We start from the raw sequence: 23,414 nt of genomic DNA on the forward strand, positions 1-23,414 counted from the left end.
TTGAGAAGTGTGTTGTTGGAAAAGCACAGCAGGTCAGGCAGCATCTGAGGAGTAGGAGAGTTGACATTTCGGGCATAAGCACTTCATCAAGAGTGTCGGGAGGGAAGAGGGGGTTGGGAGGGGCTGAGAGAAAAATAGCAGGGTGGGGTGGGGGAAGGTGGCTGGGCAGGCGATAAGTAGATCCAGGTGAGTGGTGATGGTGGTAGGACGGTGGAGAGGTTGAAGTAGAAAGGTGGGAAGGAAGATGGATAGATAGGACATTTCAAGAGGATGGAGGGTTGGATCTGGGATGAGGTGGGGGAAGGGGAGATTTGGAAACTAGTCAGTCGAGTTGATGCCATGTGTTTCGAGGGTCCCAACACGGATGATAAGGCATTCTTCCTCCAGTTGTCAGGTAGCTTTGATTTGGAGGTGGCGGAGGACCAAGACCCTTAGTGGAGTGGGAGGGGGAGTTGAAATGGTCGGCAACAGGGTGGTGGGGTTGTTCATGCGTGTGTCCCAGAGATGATCCTTGAAACCTTCTGCGAGTTGGTGTCCTGCCTATCTGATGTCAAGGAGACCACGTTGAGAGCAGCAAACACAGTAGATGAGGTCATAGAGTCATAGAGATGTACAGCATGGAAACAGACCCTTCGGTCCAACCCGCCCATGGTGTGAAAAGATCCTCTGCAGCTTTCCATGGAGGTGAGGGGGAAGTTGTGGGTGCAGGTTTTACACCTGGGGAAGGAAGTATATCTGCGGTGGTAGGATCTGATTGTAAGTGATGGAAATGGTGGAGGATAATGCGCAGTAACTGGAGATTGGTGGAGTGGAAGGTGAGGACGAGGAGGATTCTATCCTTGTTGAGGTTGGAGGAGTGGGATTCAAGGCCAGAGGCGTGGGTTATGGAGGAGATGCACTGGAGGGCATTGTTGATCATGTCGGAGGGGAAATTGTGGTCCTTGAAATAGGAGGCCATCAGGGAAGTCCTGGAGTAGAATTGCTCCTTCTGGGTGCAGATATGGCAAAGGCAGAGGAATTAGGAGTAAGGTACAGTGTTTTTATAGGAGGCAGTGGGGGAAGAGGTAGCTGTGGGAGTCGGTGGATTTAAAATAGATTTCCATGTGTTTTTGGTCACCAGAGATGGAGATAGAGAGATCCATGAAGGGGAGGGAGGTGTCCAAGATGGTCCAAGTGAACTTAAGGTCAGGGTGTAAGGTGTTAGTGAAGTGATGAACTGTACAACCTCCTTGTGGGAGCACGAGGGGACGCCGATAGAGTCAACAATGTAGCGGTGGAAAAGGTGGTGCCAGTGTAACTGCGGAAGACAGAATGTTCTGCATATCCTACAAAGAGGCAGGTTTGTGAGGACCCAGGCAGGTGCCCATGACTACCCGTTTGATCTGAAGGAAGTGGGAGGATTCAAAGGAGAAGTTGTTGAAGGCGAGGACCAGTTCCACCAATCGAATGAGTGTGTTGGTGGAAAAGGGACTGGTTGGGTCGGCAGGAGAGCAGGATACAGAGGGCTTAGAGCCCTTTGTCATGATGATTGAACATGTACAGGGACTGGATGTCATGGTGAAGGTAAGGCATTGGGGGCTGGAGAAACAAATGTCATACAGGAGGTGAAGGGCATTGGTAGTGTCCTGAATGTATGTGGGGAACTCCTGGACCAAGCCCGAATGAATGTGGGGAGTTCTTGAACCAAGCCCACTTAAAAAGGGACTTACCTCGAGAGTCAGGCCTCCAAATTTAACAGAGCGGCGAGGAGAGAGGGCGGAGAGAAACGAGGGATCCCAGGAAATTTTTAAGTGGGTGAGATCTAAACCTGAGACCCTACACCGTAGGGCCTCCCTTCCACCCACCTCCTCTAACCTTACTAAGAGTCTGTAAACTCGATAAGTTTTCAGGTTTTCTCTTTTTTTTTTCTTTTCTTCTTTTCCTTGTCTACTCCTCTGTGGGCTTTCAGATTAGTGGGGTATGGCTGATAGGGCAGTTACATGTTCCTTCTGCAAAATGTGGCAGGTGAGAGACACTTCACATATCTCTGCTGACTACATCTGCGGGAAGTGCACCCAAGTCCAGCTCCTCGAAAACCGAATTAGGGAACTGGAGCTGGAGCTGGATGAATTATGAATCATCCGGGAGGCTGAGGGAGAAATTGAGAGAACGTACAGGGAGATGGTCACTCCTCAAACACAGGATAAGGACAGCTGGATTACATAGAACATAGAAAAGTACAGCATAGAACAAGCCCTTTGACCCACGATGTTGTGCTGAGGATTAATCCTAATGTAAGATAAATATCTTAAAACTATGACCCCTCATGTCAGTCAATCCTGCCCTGGGGAAAAGTCCCTGGCGAGTGACTTAACCATGCATCTTATTAGTTGTACACCTCGATCAAGTCACCTCTCTTCCTCCTTCTCTCCAGAGAGAAACGTCCAAGCTTAGTCAACCTCTCTTCGTAAGACAAGCCCTCCAGTCCAGGCAGCATCCTGGTAAACCTTATTTGTACCCTCTCCAAAGCCTCTGTATCTTTCCTATAATAGGGTGACCAGAACAGGACACAATATTCCAAGTGTGGTCTCACCAGGCTCCTATAGAGATGCAGCAAAACCTCACAGCTCTTAAACTTGATCTCCCTTGTAATGAAAGCCAAAACACCATATGTTTTCTTAACGCAACACCAAGTTAAGGACCAAAGGGCCTGTTCCCCTGCTGTGCTGTTATATGTTCTATGTGGCGATCCAGCCATTGAAGCAATCCACATATGATTTGCCTCATTGATGAAATGGTCATAACTGGAGATTTGGCACACATGCATTTAGTGAAAGTAAAATTTAAAATCATCATTATCGCACAAAGCAAATGATTGTTCTCTCATTAGAGAGATTGACTGGTGGAGGTATGCTCCCTGACAGTTGAGAAGCACAGCAGGTCAGGCAGCATCCAAGGAGCAGGAGAATCGACGTTTCGGGCATAAGCCCTTTTTCAGGAATGAGGAAAGTGTGTCCAGCAGGCTAAGATAAAAGATAGGGAGGAGGGACTTGGAAGAGGGGTATTGGAAATGCGATAGGCAGAAGGAGGTCAAGGTGGTGCTAACTTCGAGCGATTTGACTGAGACAAGGTGGGGGGAGGGGAAATGAGGAAACTGGAGAAATCCGTGTTCATCCCTTGTGGTTGGAGGGTTCCTAGGCGGAAGATCAGGCGCTCTTCCTCCAGCCGTCGTGTTGCTATGGTCTGGCGATGGAGGAGTCCAAGGACCTGCATGTCCTTGGTGGAGTGGGAGGGGGAGTTGAAGTGTTGAGCTATGGGGTGTTTGGATTGGTTGGTCCGAGTGTCCCAGAGGTGTTCTCTGAAACATTCCGCAAGTAGGCGGCCTGTCTCCCCGATATAGAGGAGGCTACATCGGGTGCAGCGGATGCATAAATGATGTGTGTGGAGGTGCAGGTGAATTTGTGGCAGATATGGAAGGATCCCTTGGGGCCTTGGAGGGAAGTAAGGGGGGAGGTGTGGGCACAAGTTTTGCATTTCTTGCGGTTGCAGGGGATGGTGCCGGGAATGGAGGTTGGGTTGATGGGGGGTGTGGACCTGACGAGGGAGTCACGGAGGGAGTGGTCTTTTCGGTACGCTGATAGGGGAGGGGAGGGAAATATATCCCTGGTGGTGGGGTCCGTTTGGAGTTGGCGGAAATGACGACGGATGATACGATGTATATGGAGGTTGGTGGGGTGGTAGGTGAGGACCAGTGGGGTTCTGTCCATTACTCCATTATCTTGTCAGTTAAAATTCCACATAATAATAGATCAGAATAAATATTTCTCACTGCCTTCTTTGCTACTTCCTTCCGCTGTTCATTCTCTACTTCTGCTTGTTGCTTTTTCTTTTCCTCCTCTTTCTTCTTGCTGGAGGATTCTTTAAGCACACTTTTTTTCTTTGCCTTCCAGGCCTCAAATGAAACCTTTGCTTCCTTTTTGCTTTCAAGCTTCTCCTTTAAAAGAACAACAGTTAAATCTTAGAATCATCTTCAAAAATGTAAAAAAAAATTAAAATGCAAATTAACCAAGCAGGATTTCCCAACCAACATTCCCTTTGCACCATGCTCTCATTTTTGGATCATTGGAATCTCTTCTGGAATGGAATGACCTATATAAGAAGGGAAGGTTGCACTGATTTGGAAGGGGACTAATATATTGGTGGGGAGATTTGCTAGAGCTACTTGGGATGATTTAAACCAGTAAGGGGAGGCCCCAGAGAGATCGTGAGAGAAGAGATCGGCTAAGGCTGGTGCAGTTGAGCAAAGGAGCAAATCTGACAGTCATGGCAGGCAAGATCATGGCAGAGGGCGATGTAAGACTGATAAACCAAATTTACTTCAATGCAAGAGACCTGACAAGTAAGGTAGGTGAACTCAGGTATGGTTGGAAACATTGGACTGCGGAAACGTGGCTATGGGATGGATAGGACTGGCAGTTTAATATTCCAGGATATAGATTCTATAGGAGAGATAGAAAGGAGGAAAGGGAGTGGGGAAATGTCATTTTTGGTTAGGGATAACATTATAGCTATATAATGTGGAGTTGCCAGTGTTGAACTGGTGGACAAAGTTAAAAATAAGGCGGCACAGTGGCCTAGGGCCACTGCCTGTATGGAGTTTGCATGTTCTCCCCGTGTCTGCGTGTGTTTCTTCCAGGTGCTCCAGTTTTCTCTCACAGTCCAAAGACATGCAGATCAGGTAAATTGGCCGTGCTAAATTGCCCATAGTGTTAAGTGCATTAGTCAGGGGTAAATATAGGGGAATGGGTCTGGGTGGATTACTAGTCGGAGGGTCGGTGTGGACTTGTTGGGCTAAATGGCCTGTTTCCACACTGGAGGGTATCTAAACTACCTGACGAAAGAAACAGCGCTCCGAATCTTGTTCTGACAAATAAACTTGTTGGACTATAACCTGGTGTTGTGTGATTTAGGGAGGATATTGAGTGGAGTTACTTGGGTGAAATTGAGAAATAAGAAAGGGATGATCACCTTATTGGGATTGTACTTTTGACCCCACCCCCCCATTGGTCAGCAGGTCATTGAGAAGCAAATTTCTAAGGCAATCTCAGGGTTATCTGTAAGAAGAATACGATTGTAATGGTAGTGGATTTTAACTTCCAAAACATAGACTGGGACTGCCATAGTGTTAAGGGCTTGGATGGACTGGAATTTGTTAAGTGTGTATAAGAAAATGTTCTTATTCAGTATGTGGTGTACCTACCAGAGAATGAGCAAAGGTTGATCTTCTCTTGGGAATAAAGGCAGGGCAAGTGACTGAGGTGTCATTGGGGGAACACTTTGGGGCCAGTATCATAATTCCATCAGTTTTGTAATAGTTACAGAAAAGGATAGACCTGTTCTAAAAATTAAAGTTCTAAATTGGAGGAAGGCCAATTTTAACGGTATTAGGCAGGAACTTTCAAAAGTTATGTGGTGGCAGATATTCACAGGTAAAAGGATGGCTGGAAAGTGAGAGACTTTCAAAAATGAGATAACAACAGTATGTTCCTGTTAGTGTGAAGGACAAGGCTAGTAGGTGTAGGGAATGCAGGATGACTAGAGAAATTGACGTTTTGGCCAAGGAAAAGGAGGAAGCATACTTCAGGTGTAGACAGCAGGATCTAGTGAATCCCTAGAAGAGTGTAAGGGCAGTAGGACTATTCTCAAGAGGGAAATCAGGAGGGCAAAAGGGTGACATAAGTTAGCTTTACCAGATAGGGCTAAGGAGAATCCAAAGGGATTCCACAAATACATTATGGACAAAAGAAGGACTATGGACAGAATAGGACCCCGTAAAGATCAGCAGAACAATAGTGTGTCCAACTGCCAAACTGGAAAAAAGAAAGACTCCTACTGGAGTTGGGGGAGGGGAGAGAGGACATAGTGATAGAGAATGTAACAAGCAAAGCTAAAAAAAGGAAGGGATGGGTTCACAATTTGAAGGTCTTGAACTCAATATCAAGCCCAGAAGGTTGTAAAGTGCCTAGTTTAAGATGAGATGTTGCTTCTCCAGTTTTTGTTGTGATTTGCTGGGGCTTTCCAGTATGCCGAGGACAGACAATGGGCATGCAACAGGACACTGTTAAAATGACAATGAGAAGATCAGGGTCAGGCTTGCAAACAGATCAGAGGTGTCCTGCAAAACAGTCACTCAATCTGTGTTTGGTTTCTCCAATACTGAGTCAGACACAATGGGTGCTGTACATACATACATAAGATTGAAGTAGGTACAGGTGAAATGCTGTTTAACCTGGAAAAGCTGTTTATGCCCTTGGATGGTGAGGTGGGAGGACATGAAAGGGCAGGTGTTGTACCTTCTGCGATTACATGGGAAGGGGGGTAGTGTTGATGGTCAAGGAATGGACTAGGATATCCCAGAGGGAACGATCCCTGCCAAATGCGCATGGTGGAGTGAGGGGAAGATGTGTTTGGTGGTGGCATTCTGTTGGAATTGTCTGAAATGGTGGAGAATGATCCTTTGAATGACTAGATTGATTGGATAAAAGTAAGAACAAGAGGGATCTGATCACACTGTTGTAATTGATGGAAGGGTGGAAGCACAAGTGATAGATTGGATGTAGTTGAGGGCCCTGTCAAGCACGGTGCAAGGAATGAGGGATTATGGACGAAGGCCAGGCAGAAGGGATTAATATAATTTGGTGCCATGTTTGGCATGACATCATGGGCCGAATGGCCTGTTCCTGTGCTATATATTTCTATTCTCTATATTCTAAGTGACGAAAAAATTTTGTGAAGGTCCAAACCCTCCAACCTGGCAACATCCTTATAAATCTTTTCTGAACCCTTTCAAGTTTCACAACATCCTTCCTATAGCAGGAAGACCAGAATTGAACACAGTATTCCCAAAGTGGCCTAACCAATGTCCTGTACAGTTGCAACATGACTTCCCAATTCTTATACTCAATGTATTAACCTATAAAGGCAAGGAAACCAAACGCCTTCTTCATTATCTGTCTATCGCCAACTCTAATTTCAAGGAAGTATGAACCTGCATTCTAAGGTCTCTTTGTTCAGTAGCATTCACCAGGACCTTGCCATTAAGTGTATAAGTCCTGCCCTGATTTGCCTTTCCACATTTATCTAATTTAAACTCCATTTGCCACTTCTCGGCCCATTTGCTCATCTGATCAAGTCGCATTTGTCAGCGTTTGGCCCGTATTCCTTTAAACCTTCCTGTTTGGATACCTATCCAGATGCCTTTTAAATATCCTAATTTACACTTTCCTCCAACACCTCCTCTGGCAGCTCGTTCTATACAGGCACCACCCTCTGCCTGATAACAGCCTGTCAGGTCCCATATAAATCTTTCTTTTCTCACCTTAAACCTATGCCATAGTAGGTGCAATGGTTAATTTTCAAAAATGTATTCAATTCTGGACAAGTTCCAACAGACTGGAAAGTAACAAACATAGCCCCTATTCATGGACAGAACAAGGCAGAAAATAGCAAATAGAAGGTCAGTTAGCTTGATATTAACTTTGTCATGGTTGAGGTGTTAGAATCATCAAGGTGGTTAGAAGTTGGAAAACCCAAAGGCAATTAGGAAGGCCTCAGCACAGTTCAGTGAAAGGGAAATTATGGTTAACCAATTTATTTAAATTCTTTGATGAGAAACATTCAGAGTGGATAAAGGGGAACTTGCTGATGAATGGACTTCCAGAAGGCCTTTCACAAGGTACCACATAAAATGTTATTGTGCACAGCAGGAGTTCATGTTGTAAAGAGTAACATTCTGGCATGCATAGAAGACTGGCTGTTAGCTCAGTTTTATAGAATGGCAAAACAGGTTTCTGCTCCTAATTTGCATGTTTGCATGTTTCTTCTCAGGATAAAAACTGGTGCAGTTTCATGCGCTCTTCCAGGTCCTTGTTTTGGCTCTGAACTAAAGGTAATTCAGCTGAAATATTAACCCTATGGGAGAAGTTTTCTCCACATTAGCAGGCAACGAAAGTGGCAGACAGGAAAGAAGGTGGCAATGTGAAGACAGCTTGCCTCAGCAGCACATCAGAAATTAAGTAAAAATTGGGAAAGGCAGTGGTTGATCCAAACTGATGAAAATTAAGGACTTTAAGTTGTCAATTCTTAATTAGCAGCTCCAGGCAAAACAAGACATCTTTAGGCTATCCCATTACTATGCATGCAGACTTATTTTGTATTCATTTTTGGGATGTGGGCATCACTGGTTGGCCAGCATTTATTGCCTGTCTCTTGCTGCCCTTAAGAAGGAGGTGGTGATCTGCCTTCATGAACTGTTGATGTCTATGTCTTGTGGGTTGAACAAGTTGTTAAGGAGGGAATTCCAGGATTTTGAGCCAATGACAGTGAAGGAATTATGAAGTTTTTCAAGTCAGGATGGTGAATGACTTGGAGGGAAACTTGCAGGGGGTGGTGTTCCCACATATCTGCTGCCCTTGTCCTTTAATATGCAGTGATCATGGATTTGGAAGGTGCTATCTGAGGATCTTTGGTGAATTTTTGTGCATCTTGTGGATAGTACACACTGTTGGTACTGAGCATCAATGGTGGATGGAATGGATGCTTGTGGATGTGGTGACAGGCAAGCAGGCTGCTTTGTCCTGGATGATGTCAAGCTTCTTGTTGGAGCTGTACCCATTCAGGCAAGTGGGGAGCATTCTATCACACTCCTGACTTGTGTCTTGTAGACGGTGGACAGGTTTTGGGGAGCCAGCCGGTGTATTACTCGCTGAAGTACACCTAGCTTTTGATCTGCTCATGTAGTCACAGTGTTCATGTGGCAAGTCCAATTGCGTTTCTCTTCAATGGAAGCCACAGCCTGCTGATATTGAGGGATTCAGCGATGGTAACAATGTATGTCAATGGGTGATGGTGAAATTGTCACTTATTAGAGATGACCATTGCCTGGTATTTGTGCAGTGCAAATGTTCCTTGCTACTTGTCCAATCCAGATGTTGTTGCATTTGAGCCTGGACTGTTTCAGTATCTGAGATGACACAAATAATGCTGAACATTGTGCAGTCATCTGTGAATATTCCCACTTCTGACCTTATGATGGAGCAAAGGTCATTAATGAAGCAGCTGAGTGATTAGGCCGAGGGCTCTTAAGATCTTCTGGAGAGCTGTCCTGGATCTGAGATAATGCACCTCCAGCAATCACAACCATCTTCCTATATACCAGGTAATGACTCCAACCAGCAGAGAATTTGCCCCAATATCCATTGATTCCAGTATTGCTTGGTCTCCTTGATGCCACACTCGGTCGAATGCAGCCTTGATATCAATGACTTTCACTCTCACACCAGCTTTGGAATTCTGCTGTTTTATCCATGTTTTAAATAAGGCTGTAATGAGCTCAGGAGCTGGGTGGCCCTGGTTGAACCCAAACTGCACGTCACTGTGCAAATTATTGTCAGTTTGGTTGGGTTAAATTAGAGTAAATTCCTGAGCTGCTAGACCAAGGAAGCCAACTCCTAGGGAAGAGGGTGGCTCTGACAGGCATTCCCCTTTCTGTCGTTCTGACTCCCTGCAACACTCACCTTATGAGCCCCCAAATCACAAACTATCCCCTAAAGTCTTCCTCATCTCTGATCCTTTATCTGGTGGGGATAAGGAAAAGGAAGAGAAAGGGGCATTACGGCAGCAATTCTGCAGATGCCAGCATCTAGTTGGCCAACAAGTCATAGAGTATTAGAGATATATAGCATGGAAACAGACCTTTCTGACCAATCTGTCCATGCCGACCAGATATTCCAACCCAATCTAGTCCCACCTGCCAGCACCTGGCCCATACCCCTCAAAACCCTTCTTATTCATATACCCATCCAGATGCCTTTTAAATGTTGCAATTATACCAGCTTTCATCACTTCCTCTGGCAGCCCATTCCACATACGCACCACTCTCCGGATGAAAACATTGCCCCTCTCACCCTAAACCTATACCCTCTAGTTCTGGACTCCCTCACCCCAGAGAAAAGACCTTGTCTATTTACCCTATTCATACCCCTCATGATTTTATAAACCCCTATAAGGTCGCCCCTCAGTCTAAGTCCACATGAGTGAATGCACGCCCTGGTCTGGTTTCACAATAACAGCAGAAATACTGTCAGCAGTTAATCGCTATAGTGGAAATGGTACTATAAGAGTAATGCAGACTAATATTCTGGTGGTTTGATTCCCACCATGGCATATGGTGAAATCTGAATTTAATAATGATCTGGAAATAAAAGTAATTGTCACAAATACTAATGAAGACAATCCACCATCTTTACCTGATTTGGCTGCATGTGATCCCAGACCTAACTGCGCTCTGAAATGACCTGGCAAGTATTCCAGTTCAATGGCAATAAATACAGACAGAGCCAACAATGTCCATGTTTCATGCCAAGAGTAGATGCAGCCATTTTCTTCCTCATTTTGGCACCTTTGGTTTCAAGAGGAATAATGTTCCAGGATTTAGATATTTCCAGTGAGACAGAGAGGGATGTAAAAGAAATAGGAGAGTTTCATTACCGATTACTGAGAATATGACTGCTGTACTTCGGGAAGAAACTTCGGTGGCTCATCTCGTGAGGCCATATGGGCAGAGCTCAGGAATAGGAAGGGTACGATTACTTTGATGGGTTGTATTACAGTCCTCCCAAAAGCCATTCAGGAACAGTGACCATATCTCCGTACATTTTAAGTTAGTTACACATAAGGGTGTATAGTCCTCGGGTGAAAGTGTTAGTACTTGGGAGAGACAAACTACGATAATATTTGGCAGGAATAGGGGTATGTAGATTGGGGGTGGCTGTTTCAGAGTAAATCTACATCTGGCATGTGGGAATCTTTTAAAGGCCAGTTAGTTAGAGTTCAGGACCTGGATGTTCCTGTGAAAATTAAGGATTTGGGAACATTGGATGACAAGCGATATTGGGAGCTTATTTGGACAGAAAACGGAAGCATGTGTATGATTTAGATTGAAGATAGACAGAGCTCTCAAGGAATATAAAGAAAGCAGGAAACAACTGATACAAGGAATTAGGAGAAAAAGGGCCATGACATGATCTTGCAAAAGAAGATTAAGGAAAATCCTATGGTTTCTTATATGTTATAAAAGGAGCAAGAGGTTAGCTCGGGACAGGGTTCCCCCATTCAAGTACAACCTGAGGATGAGGGTAAGATCCATAATCACCACTTTGCATCAGTATTCAGACAGGAGAAAGACATGGTGGATGGTGAATCTAGAGACAAATATATTAATATTCTGGGGAATGTTTCGTAGAATCCATTCAATGTGTAAACAGGCCATTTGGCCCAATGAGTTCACACTAACCCTCCAAAGAGCATCTCACCTAGACCCATCCCTCAACACTATCCCTTGTAACCCTGCATTTCACATGGCTAATGCACTTATCCTACACATCCTTGGGGAATTTCACATGGCCAATCCACCCAATTTGCACATCTTTGGACAGTGGGAGGAAACCACAGCATCTGGCAGAAACCCACTCGGACACAGTGAAAATGTGCAAACTCCACACAGACAGTCGCCTGAGGGTGGAAATGAACCCGGGTACCTGGCACTATGAAATTGAACGAGTGTATGTTCATTTTAAGATATAAAATGTTTTCTGAATTTTAAAATAAATTTAAAATAGTCAGCTGCCAGAACAGCCAAGAGACGGGCTCCTTGGATTTCGCTGCTCCTTGGATGCTGCCTGAACTGCTGTGCTCTTCCAGCACCACTAATCCAGAACACGTAACAATTGGCTACCTGTTAAATGGATACCTAAGTTTTGGTTGAGGTTTTGACAACAATTGAAATTTAACCAATTACTTTAAATTATGCCCAGGGTACTCAAACCCAAATGAGTTTGAATTGACAACATTGGACCAATGAGCAGGAACGATGGTGGAGGGATAAAACAAGAGGGCATTTTGAAAATTGGTCAGAGCAACTGCCATAGAACCAGAGAGCTAACTGCCCGTCTAATAGCATGCTCTGAAAGAAACTTCAGAAGGCACTATCTATCAAAAGGTACCTTTTCTTGTAAAAGCAGTAAAAATGAAAACCCAGGGAGAAGATAGCGGAGTTGGGAAGACTGAAGGGAGAGGAGACCATCTGTATTGACTTTGAGAAATTAAGTTAATGTAATGTTTAATAATTGTGTTATTGGAGCAGCATTTTTAGATAGTAATTAGTTAAGAAAAATGGGACTTGGATTTGTTTAGTTTTGTTTACTGTTCATTATTAGTTAGGAAAATAAATAGCTATTTCCCTTTTAAATGATGGAAATTAGCAGTTCTCTTTCACTCACTCAGCAGATTGTGAGGCGAGGCAAGTTTTTCTGGATGATAGTTTTAATTAGCAGAGGGATTCGACTTCCATGTCTAACAGTTTGGGGGCTGGTCTGGGATTTGGACAGGTTGGGAGAGATACAGTCTGGGATTTGGACAAGGTTGGACTGGTTTAGCAGATCTGGACAGATCAGGTACAGAATCTGGACAGATTTGAACAAAAGGTCCCAGCAGATTTAAACATACTTCGCAATTAGTGTCCTGGATCTTTAAATAAAACTGAGGTGGGAAGAATCTTCTTAATTTCAGATACTTGTACTTGGTTAGATTAAAAGTGAGAGAAATGGCACTTTCAGCTACTACATGTTTTCCAGGTGTGGAAGAAGTGACTTTGGGAGTTTTACAAAAAGTGAGCAAGGGAAAGCTGCTGCAATTGGCAGACAAGGTGGAGCTGGAATTGCCTGTGTCTCTGAAAAAAGATGAGGTTATTACCAAAATAGCTCAAATGTGCCACAAAGGCCATTAGAATCTTTGGAAATGGCTAAAATTCAATTGCAGACAAAACAGTTTGAGTAACACGAAAAAGAAAAGGAGAGAAGATTATTAGCGGCGCAAAAAGAAAGAGAGAAGAAAAAGGGAAAGAAGAGCCATGTTGGGAGAGAAGGTTCTTAGCTGAGCAAAAAGAGAGAGAAGAGACGGAGAAAGGGAGAGAATTTAAAATCTAGCCGGCTGGAAGAACATGGAATTGCTAACAGATGGGCTTTTCCAAAATAGATACATTTAATAATTAGTTGTTAAATGGATACCTATGTTTAGGGTGCTGTTTTGACAACAATTCAAATTTAACCAATTAATTTAAATTATGCCCAGGGATACTCAAACCCAATTTTGTTTGAATTTATTGTATTGACAACATCGGATCAATGAGCAGGAACTATGTTGGGGGAATTTTAAAAAGTGGGCATTTTGAAAATTGGTCATACAAATTGCCATAGAGCCAGAGAGCTAATGCCTGTCTAATGTCTTGCTCTAAAAGAAACTTCAGAAGGCACTATGTACCTTTCCCTGTAAAAGCAGTAAAAAGGAAGATGACCCAGGGAGGAGAGTTGGAAAGGAAAGGAAGGAAGCCTGATGGGAGAGAAGACCATCTGTATTGACGTTGAAAAATTAAGTTAATGTAATATTTAATAATTGTGTTAGTGGAGCAGCATTTTACAGAGTCAGAGTCAGGTAGTAATTAGTTAAGAAAAAAAGGGATCTGGATTTGTTAATAGTTTTGTTTAGTGTTCACTATTAGAGTTAGGAAAATAAATAGTGGAAATTACAATTTCTCTTTTTACTCACTTTTAGGCGATTATGAGTCGCAGCGACCTTTTCTAGGCGTTTGGTTTTAATTAGCAAAGGGATTCGGCCTCTGCATTTTAGCATGATGCAGTAGTGCTAACCACTGAACCACCATGCCACCCAAGCCAGATGTTATTGCACTTGAATGTGGACTATTTCAGTAGGAGATGTCTTGAATTGTGCTGAACATTGTGCAATCATCACTGAACATCCCCACTTTGACCTTGTGATAGAGAGAAGGCCATTGATAAAGCAGCTGAAAATGTTGGGCCTCGGACACTACCCTCAAGAACTCCTGCAGAGATGACTCCTTCCCAGCAATCACAACCATCTTTCTATGTATCAGGTGCTACTCCAAACAGCTGAGAGTTTGCCCTCTGATAGCCATACATTCCAATTTTGCTCGGTCTCCTTGAAGGACTATCATTCTCACCTCACCTCTGGAATTCTGCTGTTTTGCCCATATTTGAACCAAGGCTGATTTGGAAAAGGAAGTGATGTGTGTTTTAAAGTAGAGGGAGGTGAGGAGGAATTTGCTACAGCCTTGTACAGTGGTGATCTATGGTGAGCTGGTAAGATGAAATACAGTACTGGTTTGGTTATAGAAGTCAGAGAGTAGCATTGCTAGGGTGTTTGTCAAATTGTCAAACCAGTCCACAGAGATCAGTGCTGAGATTCCTTTGATCGTAATATATCCAATGATTGAAAAGATTGTTGGTGGTCTGACGAGCATGTTTGCAGATGACAAAGATTGGAGGAGCTGCAGATGATGAGGAGGATTGCCAGAATATACAGCTGGATATAGATATGCTAGAAACTTGGACAGAGAAATAACAGATGGAATTAAAGCTGATAAATATGAGGTGATGCATTTTGGAAGGTCTATTGCAGGATGAGAGTATACAGTAAATGGCAGAATTCTTCAAAGCATTGACATACCGAGGGATTGAGGCAAAGAGGTCCACAGTTCTCTGAAAGTGGCAACGCGACTAAATAAGATGGTCAAAATGGTATGCTTGCTTTCAGCAGTCAGGGCAAAATATAAAAATTGGGAAGTCATGTTGCAGCTGTATCAAACTTTAGTGCTAATGCCAATGCGTATGAACTGGAACCCAGTTCTCTTTACCAGGCTTTGTGCCACATATTCATTACTCTGATCTTATTCACCTTATGTCAATTTGCATATGGCTCTGGTCATAATCCAAAAATTACTCCAGTTAAGATTCTGCTTCTGAATGTGGGGCCCAGTTCTTCAATAGTGACTATACAGAAGCTCTTTTCTTATCCTGCTTTGTTGTTGGTAGCTACACGGATCTTAATGATTGTGCGCTCCCACTTCCATTGTAGATTCTTCATTATACCTGATCAGATGTCCCGATGCCTGGCAGTGGGCAAGTAACACAGCCTTCTTTGGTCTTGCTCTTTGCTGTGGTGATCCATTAATTGCTGGTGCACTCACCCTTACTACCACCACATAGCTTTGTGCTCCTCAGACTTGAATCATATATTTTTCTCTCCACTGCCCAGGGACAGTAACGTAAGTAATCTTTCTGTAGCAAAGTGAGTGAAACTTGACTTTTCTTATTCTTTTACAGAATGTGAGCATCATTGCATTCACTAGCACTTTTGCTCCTTCAGAAAGTATCTGGGTATTACTTTCCATGAGGTGAAGACGTTGTTCTGACAGTGATGTTATGTTGAAAAGTTTCAAGATTTTGACCCAGCAACAATAAAAGCATGACAATACATTTCCAATCCATAGAGATGTGCTAGTTGGAGGGGAAGACAGAGCTGGTGCCGTTCCCATCTGCCTGCTACTCTTGACTTTCTCGGCTGGTAGGGTTTGCCAGATGCTTTGAAAGGCATCTCAATGAGATGATACACAGACCACTGAATGAGGAGATGTAAAGAAAGTAAATGGGATACTTGCCTTCAGTAACCAGGGCATAGAATATAGGAGCTAGAAAGTCTTGTTAAAATTCAGAAAACATTGGTTAAACCATAGATGGAATACTGTGCACAGTTTTGGTCGCCATACTATCAGAAAGACGCGATTGCACTGGAGAGGGTGCAGAGAAGATTAACCTGAATGGAAAGTCTCAGTTATGAGGTGAGACTGGTTAGGCTGAATTTATTTTCCCTGGAAAAGAGCAGACTGGGAGGGAATCTGTTTGGGGTATACAGAATTATAGAGGTAAATCATGCAAATTGATTGAGTTATCTATTATCATATGTACGGAAGTACAGTGAAAAGCTCTGATTACGAGCAGTACAGGCAGATCGTTGTAAGCAAGGATGTACAGATCAGAAAAGCTTAGACAGAGGTGCACAGGTTACATTGCACATGGCGTGCACTAGGCAAGAGCAACATTAGCAAAGTTGGCATTATTGGAGACTAGACAGTCCATTCATCAGTCTTTGAGGTGATCGTTGCCCCATGGCAGATATGTCTTAAGACCAGAAAACATTAGTTTAAGATGATGAACATGTGGTTGGAGGAGATCTAAGGAAGAATTTTATTCATCCAGAGGGCCGTTGAAATATGGAATATATTGGTGATGGAGGCAGCTAATCTCACAGCATTTACAAACAATTTGGAAGAGCATTTAAGATGCTCGTCCATAGTCAACTACAGAATAAGTGCCAGGTAAACAGAATTAGTATAGTTTGACGTTTCTTGGTTGAAATGATAGGCTTAACAGCCTGTTTCTATGCTACGTAAATCGATGATTATATGCATTCCTGAAGCTTCTCCCCTGTTTTTAATGTTCTTTATATGCTTCCTTTTCTTAACCAAATTCTCAATATTCCTTGACATCCCTGGATTTGCTGCTCTTGCCCTTCATGCTTACAACCTGAATTCTCACTATACCACTACGCACAATAGTATAGCCCTTCAGACCACCATATGAGTCGTATAGAATGCCATTCTAAACTAATCACACCTGCCTGCACATGGTTCATATTCCTCTACTCCCTGCCTCTACTTGTTTCTGTCCAAGTGCTATCGATTCTGCTTCCACCATATCCGCTAGCAGCATGTTCCAGTTATCGACCAACCTCTGTGTAAAAAACTTTTAGATTAGATTAGATTACATTACCGTGTGGAAACAGGCCCTTCGGCCCAACAAGTCCACACCAACCCGCCGAAGCGCAACCCACCCATACCCCTACATTTACCCCTTACCTAACACTACGGGCAATTTAGCATGGCCAATTCACCTGACCTGCACATCTTTGGACGGTGGGAGGAAACCGGAGCACCCGGAGGAAACCCACGCAGACACGGGGAAAACGTGCAAACTCCACAAGTCAGTCGCCTGAGGCGGGAACTGAACCCAGGTCTCAGGCGCTGTGAGGCAGCAGTGCTAACCACTGTGCTACTGTGCCGCCCATTTACTCACAATTCTCCCTTAAACCTTTCCCCTCTCACTAGTATTTGACATTTCTACTGACTATACACTCTGTGCATGCCTCTCAAAAAAGTATATCCTTCTATCTCATCACCCATTAGCCTCCAACACTCTAGCGATAACACTATCAGTTTGTCTAACCTCTCCTCATAGATAATACACTCCAATTCAGGCAACATCCTGGTAAGACACTTTTGCACTCTCTCCAAAGTCTCCAAATCCTTCTTGTAGTGTGGTGACCAGAATTGCACACAATAATCCAAATTGGCGTAACTAATGTTTATCAGCTGCAACATGACTTTGTCAACTTTCACACTCAATGCCCTGATCGATGAAGGCAAGAATGTTGTATGCATCTTTACCACCTTATCCACATCTTGCCAATCTTAGGGAGCTTTGTACTTGCACCCCCAAGATCCTTCTGTATAGCAATGCTCCTAAGGGTCCTGCCACTTGCTGTATACTTTCCTCTTGCATTTGACCTCCCAAAATGCATCATTGCATCAATTTGTTTGGATTATACTCAATCTGCCATTTCCCTGCATAACTTTCCAACTGGTCCATATCCCATTACATCCTTTGATTACTTCCCTCAGAACAACAACTCCACTGATTTTTGCATTGTCTGCAAATTAATCAGACCACCTACATTTTAATCCAAATCATTTATATATATTACAAACCACAGTGGTCCCAGCACTGATCTTTTATGGCACACCACTGAACACAGATTGTACCACAAGCAGGATGATCCTTTAACCCGCCCAACCCAGGCCATCGTGATATCTTGGGACTCCGGAAAGATTGTGGAGTCGCAAGAAACTTCTAAAAATTAACTTACCTCTGTTTCCAGCTGTCCAGAGATGCCTAAAAAGGGAGGAGGAGCATCCAAGGCCAGGTCTGCAGCTCAGCCTGCAGCAGTCTCGGAGCCGATTACTCTCCAGGACCTGGTGAACCAGCTCTTGAAATCTCTCGAGATGTTGGGGAAACAAATTGAAGAGAAGCTGGCTCCAGTCTCTCTCATGCTGCACAAGCATGAGCAGCAGCTGGGAAACCTGGAGAAGAGGACGGATGAGGTGGAGCACAGGGTCACAGTGGTGGAAGCTGATGCTAATTCATCCAAGGGTGGGATCCAAGCCCTGGAGACAGAGGTCCGTAATGTGCGTGACCAAGTGGATGATCTTGAGAACAGGGGCAGGAGAAAAAAACACTCGGATCATCGGTCTGCCTGAGGGTAAGGAAGGTGAGCGGCCTGCAGAATTTGTTGAGGATTGGCTTCTGAAATTCGTTGATTTGGAGGCTGGCATGAAAGGATTGAAGATAGAGAGGGCTCACCGGGTCGCAGGGCGGAGATCGGCTCTGGGTCAATGTCCTCGTCCTCTCCTAGTGCGGTTCCATCATAACCGGTATGAGGGAGTCATGGAGGCTTCCAAAGTCCAGGGGAAGGATGCAAAGGCCCTGATTTACGAGGGCTCTAAGATCATGTTTTTTCACGAGTTCTCAGCGGCAGTGATCCAGAAACTAAAATCTTACGATGGTGTCAAGAGAAGACTGAGGGAGCTTGGGATTCAGTACTCTGAGGTATCCAGCGGTGCTTCAGTTTAACCTTAGATGGATCCATGCATCTCTTTGACACGTCAGAGAAGGCAAGAGATTTTGTGGACAAACTAACCTAATTTGAACAATTGTAGTATGTACAAATAGTGTTGTTTGGGTATGTGTTTATCATTTTGTAAAAGAAACAGAGGAAATCTGATTGGATCTTTTTCTTTCGTTTTTTTCCTCTATTGATAATAATTTGGTTTAAACTATGTCTGGCAGTGGTTGAGATGAACATTTTCAATTTCTAAGTTAGGATATGCCAAAGGATGGATAGGATATTTATTCCTTTTTTTTAAAGAAAATTTTGTTTTATTCATATTGGCATTCTATGGGGTGTTTATTCTTTTCTGCTTGTGTTTGCACTGTGGCTCTAGCTGGGAGAAGTGAAGGTGGCTGGGATGGTTAGATGCCTACTTAAGGGTAGTTTGGGATGGGTCGTTGCCCCCTCTGGGCATGGGGTGAGTTCCCCTACTCAGTGCTGTTGGCACTTCATATGTTGGTTTGTTTTTTTGGTTTTTGTTGTTTTTTATTCTCAATAGTTTTGTAGGTTTGTTAAATGTAATGGTTTTAGTTTATGTAGTTTTTTAATTTGGTGAATCATGTGACACTAAGGCTCAGCAGTTTGTGGTTCGGGTTCCTCCTCTCTGGACTTTAAATGTTATTGTAGAAGATTATGGCTAATGATTTGATTAAATGGTGTACCTGGAATACCAAGAGAAATCACTCACTAATTAAGAGGAAAAAGGTACTCTTGAGTCTTAGAAAGGAGAAGGTCGATATTGCTTTGTTACAGGAGACACATTTGGATGACATGGAGCATCTGAAATTACAGCAGAATGGTTTTGACCAAGTTTATTTTTCATCATTTAATACCAGAAGTAAGGGAGTGGTTATATTGATTAGGAAAAATCTCCCATTTAAATTGTTGGAATGTGTTAAAGAAATACACAGGAGGTTTGTAATTCTTAAAGCCTTGATAAATGGGGAAGAATACAGCATTTTAAATGTTTATTGCCCCCCAGCTCATCATCTTAAACTTTTGGTAGATGCTTTTTCTAAACTGATAAGTCTCAAGTCCTGGCACATCATTATAGGGGGAGATTTTAACTGTCTCATGGATCCTACAGTAGACAGGTTGCCCAAAGGTCCCTTGATACCCTCTGTATAAACTAAACAGTTAGTGCGTCTGTGTGGGGAATTAGGGTTGGTGGACATTTGGAGGCATCTCCATCCTACAGGTAGGAATTTTACATTTTTCTCCAATCTGCATAGATGTCACATGAGGATTGACTTTTTTCTGACCCTTGCGGTAACCCTGGAACTGGTGGCATCTTGTAAGATTGGTAATATTACCATCTCTGATCATGCTCCAGTGTACCACACGGTTAGGATTAAGGACCTTACAATGGGTTCAAAGTACTGGCAAATGGATACCTTTATCCTCAAGGATAATAAGATTGTGCAGTATTTCTCGAGACATCAACATAGACTCGGTTGATAGCTCATGTGTTCTCTGGGAAACTGCCAAAGCCAATGCCAGGGGGTTAGTTATTTCATATTCCACCAGTAGGAGGCGGCAGAAGGGTGAGCAGCAACATGTCCTTGAAGCACGGTTGAAGCCAGCCCAGAAGGCCTACTTTGACAGACCCTCATTGGTCAAACTACAGAGGATTACGGCACTGCGGTCTGCACTAAATTCTGTGCTCATGCAAATGGCAGAGAAGGAGCTGACCTTTGCAAAGCAAAGGTTATATGAGCATGGTGACAAGCCAGGCAAATACTTCGCATACCTTGCCAGAAAGAGGAGTGCCCCACAAACCATTACAGCAATTAGGGAGGGATCTGGGAACCTAAAATGTGATTCTAAAAAGATTAATGTGGCGTTCCAGAGATTTTATTCTAAATTATACCAATCTGAGGATTGTGAGGAGGGGCAGGCCAAAATGGAATCTTATTTTAGAGATCTGAAGCTCTCAGATGTGACTCCTGAACAACAGTCCTTTCTCAATGCTGCATTATCAGAGCAAGAAGTGCAGGAAGCTGTGAGGCAACCTCAGAATGAAAGGCACCCGGTCCTGATGGACTTCCCAATGAATTCTATAAGGAATTTATAAGTATACTGTCAGGCCCGCTGCTCAATATGTTTAATGATTCATACACTCATGATTGTCTCCCACCATCTCTGAGAGAGGCCAATATTTCACTTATCCTCAAAAAAGGGAAGGACCTGGAAGACTGTGCTTTGTACAGGCCTATCTCCCTCTTAAATGTGGATTTTAAAATCCTCTCTAAGACTCTCGTGTTAAGGCTGGAGACTTTGTTACGTTCTATTATTAAAGAGGATCAGACGGGCTTCATAAAGGGTCGCAAATCCTCCAATAATGTTAGGAGGCTGCTTCATGTAATTCAAGCAGGCCAACAGCAGCCAGGGATTGGTGATTTCTCAAGATGCAGAGAAGGCATTTGACCAAGTTGCATGGCCGTACCTCTTCTATACTCTATAGCGATTTGGTTTGGGTGAAGTCTTCATTAGATGAGTAAAGGTTCCCTATGGTGTACCACTCGCGGCAGTCATTACCAACGGGGTACAATCAAGCAATTTCAATATTTTTAGGGGCAGCCGACAGGGCTGTCCCCTTTCACCACTGCCTTTTACGTTGGTGATTGAACCATTGGCAGAGGCCATTCGTGGGCATCCCAATATATCAGCTCCAGAAGTGGGGTCAAAATTACATAAGATCTCGTCGTATACAGATGGTGTCCTAATTCTTTTGACAAATCCAGCAGTTTCAGTACTTCACCTGATCAAATGCGTGAATGCATTGTGCGCTTTTTCAGGGTATAAGATTAATTTTGCGAAATCAGAGGCTATGCCTATGGGTGGTCTTATGAAGGAGCTGGCTCTTGAGGGTGACTATAGATTTCCATTTAGATGGTCACAGGGGGTTTTTGTGTATTTGGGCATATTCATTACTCCAGTTCTGGATTGACTGTTCAATGTCAATTTTATTCAATTATTTGGAAAATTAAACAAGATCTTCAAAGATGGGAGGAACTTCCAGTCTCATGGTTGGGTCAGATAGCGCTTATTAAGATGAATATTCTCCCCCGTTTGCTGTACCCTATGTAGATGCTCTCCCTGATTTTCAACAAGCCAACACTCAGGAGGCTGAACGGCTGGTTCAGCTCCTTTTATTTGGCTTCGTAAGCGGCCCCTCATTAAATTAGCCAAACTGTAGTTGCCTCACAGATTGGGGCGGAGTGGACCTTCCAGACATTAAAAATGACCAGTTTTAGTTTTTGTACTTATCTGCCATGTGGGACTTCAGCAAATTCTATGTAAACAACATCCACAACCCTTCCCTCATCAATTATCTTTGTCAGGTCTTCAAAAAATGCAATCAGTTTGGTGAGACATGGCCTTCCCAATACAAAAACCATGCTGTTGGTCACTGACTAGCCCATTTTCTTCCAAATATGAATATATCTTGTCCCTCAGTATCTTCTCCAAGAGCTTCCCCACCACAGATGTCTGGCTCATCAGCCTATACTTTCCTGGATTATCCTTGCTTCCCTTCTGAAACAAGGCAACATTGGCTAATCTCCTCTCCTCTGGAACCTTGCCTGTGGTCAAAGAGGATGTGAAGAAATGTACTAATGCCCCAGCTATTTCTTCCCTTGCCTCTCACAGATACCTGGGATAGATCTCATCTGGCCCTCTAACTTGTCTACGTTAATGCAGTTTAGGATACCTAAAACTTCCTCCTTCAGAATATTGACAAAATCACACACTCATTCCTGCTCTCAAAATCAGTCATGGCCTTCTCCTCGGTGAATACTAATACAAAGTACTCACTAAGGATCTTTCCTACTTCCCTTCTTTGTCCTTGAGTGAACCTATTCTTTCCCTTGCCACCACTTCCTTCAAAGGGATTCTCCTTGACCTTGTTTGCTAAAGACATTTCATGGCCCCTTTTAGCCTCCCTAATTCTGCATTTAAGTTCCTTCCTAATATCTCCTCACAGGCTTTGTCAGTTTGTAATGTCCTCACCTATCATATGCTTCCTTCTTACTTTTGACTAAACTTACAATTTCCCTGGTCCTGGAATCCTGCCATTCCTATCCTTTAGTTTTGCAGGAACATGCATGTCTTGCACATTAATCAACTGGTCTTTTTTTTTAATAGATATTTTTATTAGAGATTTAACACTTTTACAAGTTTACAAAAATAAACTAAACTCTCAAATACATTGATATACAATTAAATCAAATATACCATAGCCAAAATGTAACAAAAGAAAAAATACTGAAAAAGAAAAAAAAAACCAAACTCACATGTCTACTAATCTAACCTACAACTAACCAGAGTGTATATTTAAGTCTCTTACATGCTCGGAATGTGTTAACATCAAATGTAATAAAACCCGTACTCGTGCGGGATTCCTCTCCTAAAGGGCCCCGGACCAGCCAGGTTTGTAATCTCAATTAAATAAAAGCCCTTGTTAGGATAGCCGAAATATCTGTATTTATGTAATTCAAGAAGGGCTGCCATATTTTATAAAATAATTCGGTCTTTCGGTGCACCATATTTGTAAGGAAGTCAAGGGGAATACATTCCATAATTAGTCTGTGCCAATTTGAAAGTCCAGGGGAGCCCTCAACCACCCAGTTCACCAAAATATTTTTCCTTGCACAGAAAGAGAGAATAGAAAATAGTCTCTTCCCGTGTCCAGGGAGGGAAAGTTCGAAAAGCCCAAA

The 23,414-nt window shown here is 43.3% G+C and overlaps 1 protein-coding gene across 4 annotated transcripts in view; it reads right to left on the minus strand.

Moving 5' to 3' along the window:
* The window catches only part of LOC122559357 (microtubule-associated protein 9-like), a 179,314-nt gene that overhangs the window by 52,254 nt on the left and 103,646 nt on the right, over positions 1–23,414 (minus strand). For 3 of the 4 annotated variants that reach the window (XM_043708800.1, XM_043708803.1, XM_043708802.1), the window contains one exon: positions 3,809–3,973. In XM_043708800.1, the coding sequence (XP_043564735.1) occupies positions 3,809–3,973 (165 nt within the window). The remainder of the gene's footprint in view (positions 1–3,808; positions 3,974–23,414) is intronic. The other variant, XM_043708801.1, reaches the window with a different exon arrangement.

This window comes from Chiloscyllium plagiosum, chromosome 19 (genome assembly GCF_004010195.1).
Source record: "Chiloscyllium plagiosum isolate BGI_BamShark_2017 chromosome 19, ASM401019v2, whole genome shotgun sequence".
Lineage (NCBI taxonomy): Eukaryota > Metazoa > Chordata > Chondrichthyes > Orectolobiformes > Hemiscylliidae > Chiloscyllium > Chiloscyllium plagiosum.